At 43.9% G+C, this 11536-nt stretch overlaps 1 protein-coding gene across 1 annotated transcript in view; it reads right to left on the bottom strand.

Annotated features, from left to right (window-relative positions):
• The window catches only part of LOC128685785 (integrin alpha-PS2), a gene marked incomplete in the record, with an annotated part of 489877 nt that overhangs the window by 59259 nt on the left and 419082 nt on the right, over positions 1–11536 (bottom strand). The window contains 3 exon segments of the mRNA XM_070085511.1: positions 7130–7272; positions 7596–7714; positions 9060–9162. Of these exon segments, the coding sequence (XP_069941612.1) occupies positions 7130–7272; positions 7596–7714; positions 9060–9162 (365 nt within the window).

The raw sequence follows: 11536 nt of genomic DNA, 5'->3' as shown, positions 1-11536 counted from the left end.
GGGTTAGCCACCCAGGATAACCCAAGAAAGTCAGTGCGTCATCGAGGACTGTCTAACTTATTTCCATTGGGGTCCTTAATCTTGTCCCCCAGGATGCGACCCACACCAGTCGACTAACACCCAGGTACCTATTTGCTGCTAGGTGAACAGGACAATAGGTGTAAGGAAACGTGTCGGAATTTCCACCCGCCGGGAATCGAACCCGGGCCCTCCGTGTGTGAAGCGGGAGCTTTAGCCACCAGGCCACCGGGCCACCTTACACACAAACAAAGTATTGACAATGGTTTTATACTCGGACACAACACATTATACATTATTAAAGAACATGTCTAACTATGTTGTATATACAAATGGCAAGCACACATGGGTAAGTATATAGACTGTATAATAATCATTGTGTTAAAAAACCAACACACACAATAACATACACACACAAGCACACTCATACACACTAACATAGATATAGGTATTAATGAATCGACGACGAAAACATCCAAATATAACAAATACGATGTGTTATATTACATCTCAACAATAATGTAATCAATTACATGCAATATCATATATTACATGTAATAGGAAAACACATCAATACAAATACTAATGATTGGTAAAAAGGGCAAAACTCTTAACGTTCTGCACATACAAAATTTTACATTTTTATTAATGACATCATCACATTGGAGATATACATACAACATTGGAGACATACATGCAACATTGGAGACATACATACAACTTTCACAAACACAAGACATTTACACACAATTAAACGCAGCTGACCAGCCCGTTAGATTACCCACTGAACAAACACAAATTATCTCAAATCCTTTAACTCTAACGCTCTATATGCAGACGGGAAATCTTTCTCCCATCTCCCCTCATGTACCAACTGATTTCAACACTTAGTTCTAAGAATTGTTCCCGCTAAAACCCGGATTCTGCTATTACCTTCAACATGTCTCATAGCCCATGACACATAAATATAATCGGCTACGACATACGACACTGCACGTTGTACACAGATGTCAACCCCACCCACATCAAAACTCAACGCCCTAAGTACCGACAAACCTCCCCCCCCTACCATTCGTAAAACCCTGCTTAACCACGCACGTGTGGTGTGTGGCCCGGTGGCCTGGTGGCTAAAGCTCCCGCTTCACACACGGAGGGCCCGGGTTCGATTCCCGGCGGGTGGAAACATTTCGACACGTTTCCTTACACCTGTTGTCCTGTTCACCTAGCAGCAAATAGGTACCTGGGTATTAGTCGACTGGTGTGGGTCGCATCCTGGGGGACAAGATTAAGGACCCCAATGGAAATAAGTTAGACAGTCCTCGATGACGCACTGACTTTCTTGGGTTATCCTGGGTGGCTAACCCTCCGGGGTTAAAAATCCGAACGAAATCTTATCTTATCTTACCTAAATTTTCACAGAAATACACAACATGAAACGCTGATTCGTCCTCCCCGCACACTGAACAACTCCGGTCCTCCTCTACACTCCGAGTAGACAACACCACCTTGGACGGCAGAATCCCATGCAAAAATTTAAAAACCACTTCGCATACTCAAGGAAGGAGACATAACTGATGAACCCGCTTCCATATATCACACCACGCGTACATGGGGAACATTCCCTGAACTCTCACCTCAACTTTCACCATACCCACTCTTTCCAAAGTACTCAATTTAACGCTCCGCACGTCTCGCATGCACAGTAACACACGTAACATCGTATCGCACCTGATTACATCTGCCCGTCCATACCACCTGCGCAGGTCACGATACATTTCTGTTAAACCACCGTGCCTGCCACCCAGTCAGAGAAAACGACGTTTCACATAACAAGCAATGACTCGGTCTCTTAAAGGAACAAGACCTAACCCTCCTTGATGCATTGGTGTCTCTACCACCACTCTTGTGAGCCAGTCGCACCCTGAGCCCCACAGAAATCTATAAACTCTATTTAAAAGATGTTTGATATCCTCCTGTATTAGGGGATACAGCGCAGCAACGTGCCAAACTTTACTATAAAGAAGAACATTAATTACTATCGCCCACTGGTGTAGGGTTAAATGTCGTGGCCTAAGACTATTTAAACGCCTCAAAACACTATTTACCACCCTCCCCGAATTACATGCCCTCGTCTTATCAACCTCCCTCATATACCGTATACCACATATATTAACAGTCAACCACCGTCCACGTCTCTATACCTACCTCCTCTCTCGCCCAATCTCCCAACTTCATAATCTTTGATTTTTCTTTGTTAACCCGCATTCCTGTTGCCTTACCAAATACATCTACAAGTCTTCCCACAAAACTCAATTGCTCCCTCGTACATAATAGGACAGTTGTATCATCTACATAACCTACTATGGCAGGTCGATCACTACCCGAACCCCACAACGAATCTACTCCCCGCCCACAAACTGTCCAATAAAAAGGGTCCTGCATGCAAGCAAAGAGCATTTGAGACATAGGGCATCCCTGCCGAATGCCTCTATTTAATTTGACAAAGTCTCCTAACTTCCCATTAATTTGTACTTGAAACCCAGCACCATTATACAAAGAACGAGCCCACATGATGATCTCATTACCAAAACCCTGCCACTTCATAAACTTCCACAGCACATCCCTTTCTACACTATCAAAAGCAGCTTGCCAGTCTAAAGCCAAAACACCACCCCCGCCCCTCGTTCCGCATTCCTCGACAAACTCCCTGATATTCCCATGACCATCATACATTGTCCTACCTGGCATGCCAAAACTGACCCTTATGTATTACCTTGTCAAACACTTTCTTAATCCTATTCATTAAAATTTTTGCATATAATTTATAATCACTACACATTAGTGATATTGGTCAGTAATCCTTAAGTGATACGGGTATGTCACATTTTTTAACTAACACCAAAACCGCCGTACTCTGAGACAAACCTAAACGTCCCCCTTCCTTCATCGCATTGAGTAAACGTACCAGAAAAGTCCGTAGGACCTCCCAATGTTGAATATAAAATTCACACGGAATGCCATCAATACCTGGTGCCTTACCCTTGCACATTCCCTGCAAAGCCTCCCACACCTCAGCTTCAGTTATAGGCCCACCCATGAGAAAGAGATCATTATCATTCAACTCACATCGTACATTCCGCCCCAATTCCTGTATTGCATCCACGCTTACATCTTTATTTAGCATTTTGAGATTAAACCATTTATCAACATAATAGCTTCAGTTGTTGTTACAACCTGACCCTCACTATACCCTTCAACGCCATCCTGCACCACTAAACTCACGATTTCGGTCGCCTTCCTCCTTTGTGTCTGACTACATAAGACACAAGCGGACGGCTTATCACCCCACACGGCCTCCTCGACTCCACTCGAAATACGCACCCCATCAAAAACCGTATTTTTCAGCACCTGGATGCGTTCCTTTAGATTGTCAATCTCGTCCACTGGGTAAATTCCAGATACCTCCCCTTGCGCATAACATTGCTGCAAAGAACCCTCCAGGTACCTCAAAAATCCATACTCCAATCGAGAGGCCTCCTTACCCCGATGTACATAAAAATCCTTAGTGCGAGGCTTCATAACCTCGTCCCATTGTCGCACTAAATCACTACCTTCCAAGGAGTCTACTCTCATAGACGTCCGTAAGTGCGTGAAGAGTGTCTTATCTTCTGCACTTTGAAGTAAATGAGTATTTAACTTCCAATATCCTTTAAAACGAGTCGGGAGACCTCTCCAGTCGAGCTCTACGAGAACACCGCGATGGTCGGAGAAATACACATCTAACACACGCACTTTGGTTACAACTACCCGCTGAGACACATATACCCTGTCTAAGCGCGCAGCATAGTCTTTATGCACGAAAGTGTGCTCAATCCCTAAGTCACTGCTTCCACTTACATCCACCAACCCCAGCCCAGACAACAAATCACCCAAAATAATCGAACAATAACCCGTTCCCCTCGGTTCTACGTCTTTATGGTGCACCACACAGTTCCAGTCGCCACCAACTACTGTTATATCAGGCAGAGATCTCAAATAGTACACAAGAACATCGTTAACAAAAGTATTTTTAATATTAACATCATGTTCAGCTGGCCCATATACTCCTACAAAACCAACCCGTTAAGTACCCCACTCACCTATGACACGTACCACGCGACCCCCCCTTCCTCCCAATGTTTCATCACGAATAGGCTGGTCGCTTTTATTAACACAGCCACAGACCACCTTTCAAACGACTCGAGTGAGCCATATAAACATCATAACCATCTATCGCAAACGAACTTCCAACTTTATGGTTATGTTCTTGCACGAAACATACGTCTACTGCAAAGCGATGCAACCACTCATGAACCTGCACTTGCCTTCTGTTATTTTTCATACCATTAACATTTATAGTTATACACCTAACTTTGCTAATGGTGGCTTTCCTCGAGGGACCACCACACCCTTTTTCCCTTTATGTTGACTAACGCCAAAGGCGCCACCTTTACCTTGGACATTCTCTGTTATATTACTCGCTGTCCTGGAAACACGCGACGCCCCACCCGTGACTTCCGACCACGTCTTCTTCCCAGAGCGCTGTCCAGGGGTCAAGACATCGTCGGAGTCAGGCGGGGTAGCTGCACGCTTCCTAGTAACAGCATCCTCAGCTTTATCACGACCTGTACTGTTCTCCTTGTGAACTTCTACCGCAACAGTATGAACTCTCGGACCTTCTACCTCACTTACGTTAATTAACTGATCGACTTCCTTTAACTGTGTTCTCTCCTCATCTGAACACTCCAACACAGGCACACACGGCACAGAATCATACTCCTGCGAAGCTAAAAGGTCGCTCAATGTCGATACAATGTTAGCTTCCATATCAGCACCCTCTCTTGCTTGAGGGCTCTCACGTCCACAATATTCTACCACATCGTGGTTGACCGTACCAGGTAGAGTCACACAGGATGACTCCACAAGCATGGCCCGATCCACCTCATCACTCCACGATTGCAGGCACGGTAAGTCCTCGACTACTTCATCTGCCAGATTCCAACGAGGAGCCTCACCATCCGGACGACGACCACGTCCTGAGGGCGGCTGGCGCTTAACGCATTGTGCAGCAATGTGGTCCAATGCGCCGCAAAGGCGACAAGTTTGTCTCTGTCCGGGATACGTAACATACACCTGGGTATGGAACTCCTCTAGGTTTATGTACGAAGGTATTGGTTGGCGCAGGGACATTTTTAACGTGAAAGACCCTTCTTGTAAACCAGCAAAGTGGCCATCAGACCACCGACCCATAGTTACCTGGTGGACCGTCCCATAGTATTTGAAGGCTTCACGTATGTCAACTTCGTTAGCCTCAAAAGGCACATTTTGCACACGTACCCATGTATAGTATTGTGAAACGTCGTGCAACTTAACTGTGACTGCTGGGGTGACTTGCTTGCTAACATCCTGATACTGGTTGACAATCTGCTCGTAGATCTTGGTATCACAAAACTTGACGAATATCCGGGATAGTCCATTTAAGGCAACACCACACAGGGATTCACGCTGGATGAAATATACATCGCGGATGATCATCGGCACCAACACATTAATTGATGCGCTGGGGATTGTGCCCTTTATAAGGTCAATACACACAGTATTAACTCTTCTTCGAAAACCAGTCGCCATTGTTGTTGTCGTCTCGAACCTCAATTCTATGATTAGCCTCATCCTTCATAAATCCATCTGCTGATACGTCAACTCCCAAATATCTGAAAACATTCACTTCTTCCATACTCCTCCTCCCCAATTTGATATCCAATTTTTCTTTATCTAAATCATTTGATACCCTCATCACCTTACTCTTTTCTATGTTCACTTTCAACTTTATACCTTTGCACACACTATTATTATTATTATTATATTTGTGTTAAAGTGTAATTGCACAAAGGCTAGACAATATGTGGGGAAAGGGAGGTTTGAAGGAATCAAGTCTGATCCAAGGATGGAGAGAGTAGTTCCAGTACAAAGGCATCCCTACCCTGAAGAGTGACTTGATTATAAGAAGTCAAATAATATAATAGTAAAGTAATTAAATGAAGGTTACAGTTGCAGTACACGTTCATTACAAATTTCTTGAGGAAATCTTTAATCAAACATCATAAAAACGTCTTAATTTGTTAGCTTTTATTCAACAAGTTGTAAACCATTTGCCCCCAATATGCTATGAGATCCTCAATATGGTACAGGATAACTGGTCTTGAATTCTTAAATAACAAACTGGAACGACCTGCCTAACATGGGCCAGTAGGCCTGCTGCAGCGTTCCTCGGTTCTTGTTTTATGAACCGTTACAAAGCCAGAAACAAGCTAGATGCTGTAAAGTAAAAGGACACAAGTGCAACTAATGTGACATTTATTGTGGCAACGTTTCGCTCTCCAGGAGCTTTATCAAGCCATTACAAACAATACATGGACACAGAGGGTATATAAAGGCTCAGAGTGAGGTGAATATTTGTCCAACCTATTTTTATGTTACCCAAGTAATAGCTTTTATATCCTTTTACTCATGTACGAATTAATTGCTCTACCATATTGTATTACTTTTGTCACTACCACTACTACTACTACTACTACTACCACTAGTGAACATCAAATTGGTACCTCACTAGTATTCACCTCACTCTGAGCCTTTATATACCCTCTGTGTCCATGTATTGTTTGTAATGGCTTGATAAAGCTCCTGGAGAGCGAAACGTTGCCACAATAAATGTCACATTAGTTGCACTTGTGTCCTTTTACTTTACATATTGTCGGTAATTCTACCAACTTTATTACAAGCTAGATGCTCGAAGGGAATCAATAAACAGACTAAGGATTGTCTGGTTGATGTCTATGCTAATAGATGTCGCATTTTGTAACACAGGGTATATACCATTCACAACACCTTGAAGAGCCTACACTGTGTAGAATGTAGCAGTTGAATTAGGTGGAATACAAGTGGCTTGTGTCACCTGGTTAATGTACTGTATTTTGATATATACACTGCACTGCATTGCAATCAGTATACAGGGTGGTGGTGTGCAGTGTCATCTATTAATGTAATGTACAGGTTGTGTAACTTGTGTTCTTACTTGAGCAGTACAGCAGCGTCAGAGAGGTAGGCTCCCACCAGCAGGTCTGGGTACTGGTTATCATCCATGTCCATCCCTCCTGACAGTGACCACCCAAACGTTGATATGCTAGGACCCCGGGACACATCTTTCGCGTAAATCACCTGAACACCATCACAAAACAACATCATTTAAAATTCTCACTTCCTAAAGGAAATTAAATGCATCTTGACAACCATGACATGAAGAAATGACAAGGGATTATATTTTTTCTACTAAGTAATAAGAGAATTACTTTATAGGCACTTGATAAATAATGTTGGTTAAGGTTTATAAATGAGCTGTTAGGTTAAGGTTTATAAATGAGCTCTTAGGTTAAGGTTTATAAATGCTCTTAGCCTGTAAAATAAGGTAGTATATATTTGCATACCATTATGACGATATTGTCTAAAAAAAATAATGTACAAAATATTTAAAACCATCTAACCTGAGATGGTTTCTTCATTTCCTCTGGAATGAGCTCACCACTACGTATAACAAAGCCATGGTAGATGAAAACAGCTCCATTGCCATCTTTCCCGCTGTATGGTGCCCCCACTGCCAAGTCTGTCACAGAAAACAGTTTGACTCTTCTGTGCTCACAGAAAATGAATCTTCAGGTTCAACTGTCTTAGCGGTAACTAAAGTAATCTACGAAGCCTATACATTATACTCTTTCTTTACCACTACTTATGCACTCAACTTTCATTTATTTAGCTTTTCAAATATTTATTTTTTTCATTTTACTGCATATATAATATACTGGATAAATATATGTAGTGTACATATTCCATGCGGTCTGTAAAAAAATTACTATGTCATGTATGTAAAGCCTAAATAAAGACTGGCTTTGCATCCAGAGGAATACAGGATGTACCCTGAGGGGCGTATTTTTCTCAGCGTATCTAGTTAGTTGTCTAGCCTATCATTTTTCTCGCCGAGTTAGTTGTGCCGCCTGAATGGTTAGTTTAGTGTACACCCGCAGCTCATCCTGTTGAGCGGTAGCACAAACAATAGGGTAACAGAGGTCACAATAGATCATTATCAGACCCCATTAAGCAGTGTTACACCACTTGAAACAAATATTAATAATTTTCTTATTTCATATTTTACAGTTACCTCATAGATTGTTGTACAGAGTACAACAATCTCAAAAACTTGATATCTTTTCTTAAAATAAGGATTAAAGCAGTACTGTCTAGCAGTGAAAAGGTTACCGTAAATTTAGCTGTAAAGACACTGTTGCAGTCGATAGATTTTAAACCTCATTAACCTACCAAATTTGTATTCGTTTATTAATACTAATATGGGATATATATATATATATATATATATATATATATATATATATATATATATATATATATATATATATATATATATATATATATATATATAATCACAGTAAACAGGTGATATCACAATATGCAGAACTGTGAGAAAATAGTGAACTTCCAAGCGATTTCGTGATTTCTCACATTATCAAGGAATTGTAAAAATAAAAGATTAGCAGGCGTATAAGGACTAGATTACACCTCGCGGTCAACTTACAACACCTGACCCTTTATGATGCTGTAGGTAGGTGGTCAAGGACCTGTCAGACACAGCTTATATTCCCCCCAAGCTTGAAGATTTTAACTTGTCGAAGATATCTTAAATTCTTCCCAAATTCTACATCATAAATGGCCAGGTGTTGTAAGTTGACCGCGAGGTGTAATCTCGTCCTAACATGCCTTCTGAACTTTCATTTTTACAATTCCCTGATAATGTGAGAAATCACGAAAGCCCTTGGAAGTTCATTATTTTTTTCACAATGGTTGTTCTGCACATGTATATAATGAACATGTGTGAACTAAAATTATTATTAAAGAACGTGTTCTCGGCATCAGACTGTGCAAGACTAGCAACTCACCATCAATGCCATCAATGTTGATGTCCCCAAGGGCAGTGAGAGAGAGGCCGAAGCGACCTCTATTGACCTCACCAGTGAAGGTCACCACCTGCCTGAAGCGATGCTGCCACACGCAACACAATGCAATTATTAGCAACAATAATAGTAATAGGTAAATTAAAATGCAGAAAATTAAACATAAGTTAATAATAAAAATAAAACAAATGTCGAAAATAAAGTGAAGAGAACATTGATGAAACATTGAGAATATTGTTGTAGAGGAATGTTGAAGAATGTAGAGGAATGATGAAGAATGTAGAGGAATGTTGAAAAATATATAGGTGGAGTAACCGGCTCAGTCACTCAACTCTCTCATCAAGTTATCAGACATTTTGTTTTAATTATAATTAAGGTCATATACAGCTCTGTACCGCCATTACTTGTACCGTCACCTGTACCACCATCTGTACCACCATCTGTACTACCATCTGTACCACCATCTGTACCATCATGTGGACTACCACCTGTGCCACCATCTGTACTACCACCTGTACCACCGCCTCCAGTAACCACTTCCAGCACTACCTATACCATCATCTATACTATCATTTGTACCAACATCTCCAGCACCACCGTACCACAACTTATACCACCACCTGCACGCAACGGCAGCAAGCAACAGCAAGCAACGGCAGCAGCAGCAAGCAGCAGCACGCGGCAACAACAGCAGCAGCCAGCAACGGCAAGCGCAGCGCAGCAGCAGCAACAGCAGCAACAAGCAGCAGCAGCAACAAGCGGCAAGCTGCTGCTGCAGCGCGCAACTAACAGCAGCAACAGCAGCAAGCGCAACAACAGCAGCAAGCTTGCAGCAGCAGCAAGCAAGCAACAGCATGCTGCGGCAGCACGGCAACGGCAGCAAGGCAGGCTGCGGCAGCAGCAGCAGCGGCAAGCGGCAGCAAGCAACAGCAGGCAACAAGGCAGCAGCAACGGCACGGCAGCAGCAGCAGCAAGCGGCAGCAACAGCAGCAGCGGCGGAACAGCAGCGGCAGCAGCGGCAAGCAGCAGCAACGAACAAGCTAGCAACAGCAGCAGCAAGCAGGCAAGCAGCAACGGCAGCAGCAGCGGCAGCAACAGCAGCAGCAGCAGCAGCAAGCAAGGCAAGCAACAGCAGCAAGCAGCAGCAGCAGCAGCAAGGCAGCAACAGCAGCAACGGCAGCAGCAGCAGCAGCAACAACAACAGCAGCAACGGCAACAACAGCAGCAACAGCAGCAAGCAGCAACAAGCAGCAACAGCGGCAACGGCAGCAGCGGCAGCAGCAACAGGCAGCAACGCAGCAAGCGTGGCAAGCAGCGGCAAGCAGCAGCAGAACAGCAACAACAAGCAAGAGGCAACGCAGCATGCAACGGACAACAGCAAGCAAGCAGCAGCAAGCAGCAACGGCGCGAAGCAGCGCGGCGGAACAGCAGCAGCAACAGCAGCAAGCAGCAGCAAGCAGCAGCAACTAAGCAAGCAACAGCAACGGTTGAACTACGTTCAGCAGCAGCAGGCAGCAGCAGCAAGCAAGCAAGCAAGCGGCAGCAGCAACCAACAGCAGCAGCAACAACAACAACAGCAACGCAGCAACGCAACGTTTAACGCAACAAGCAGGCAACGCAGCAGCAGCTAGCTGCAATTGCTGCTGCAACAAGCAGCTAACAGCTAACTGCTGCTGCTGCTGCTGCTGCTGCTGCTGCTGCTGCAGCTGCTGGTGCTGGTGTTGGTGCTGCTGCTGGTGCTAGTGCTGGTGTTGGTGCTGCTGCTGGTGTTGGTGCTACTGCTGCTGCTGCTCCTCCTCCTCCTCCTCCTCCTCCTCCTCCTCCTCCTCCTCCTCCTCCGCCTCCGCCTCCGCCTCCTCCTCCTCCTCCTCGGGCCAATATTCCACCTGGTACCCTGAAGCCAAGAGTCTGATGTTATCATCACACTTGTAGTTATAATGAAAATACCTTCATTTCTCCTCCCTAATCCCCCATCTCACTCCACACACACACACACACACACACACACACACACGGGCGGGGCCAAGAGCTATGTATCGACCCCTGCAACCACAAATAGGTAAATACACACACACACGGGCGGGGCCAAGAGCTATGTATCGACCCCTGCAACCACAAATAGGTAAATACACACACACACACACACGTAGGAGCAAGGACTAATGGGACTACAGCCCTGACAACAGTTTCGAGAGATAATGTTTTAGGACACAAAGACAGTACAATCTGAGAAGCAAGTATTGGGTACACATGTAGTAAAAAGGTAGTGAAAGAATGACTTGTTAACACACGCTAGTATTATAATTATTAGAACTACTCTCAGTGTTAATGGTATTCTCATTAGTATTACGGTACACAGAAGTGAGTTGTATTTCTGGGACATATAAACAACTGACGTGCTCACACACACACACGAACGCGCGCACACACATACACACTGCGGGCCGGGAGCTGGGTCTCGA

This window comes from Cherax quadricarinatus, chromosome 1, assembly GCF_038502225.1.
Source record: "Cherax quadricarinatus isolate ZL_2023a chromosome 1, ASM3850222v1, whole genome shotgun sequence".
Taxonomy (NCBI): Eukaryota; Metazoa; Arthropoda; class Malacostraca; order Decapoda; family Parastacidae; genus Cherax; species Cherax quadricarinatus.
The sequence above is the reverse complement of the archived record's forward strand: the minus strand, read 5'-3'. Positions and strand labels throughout refer to the sequence as shown.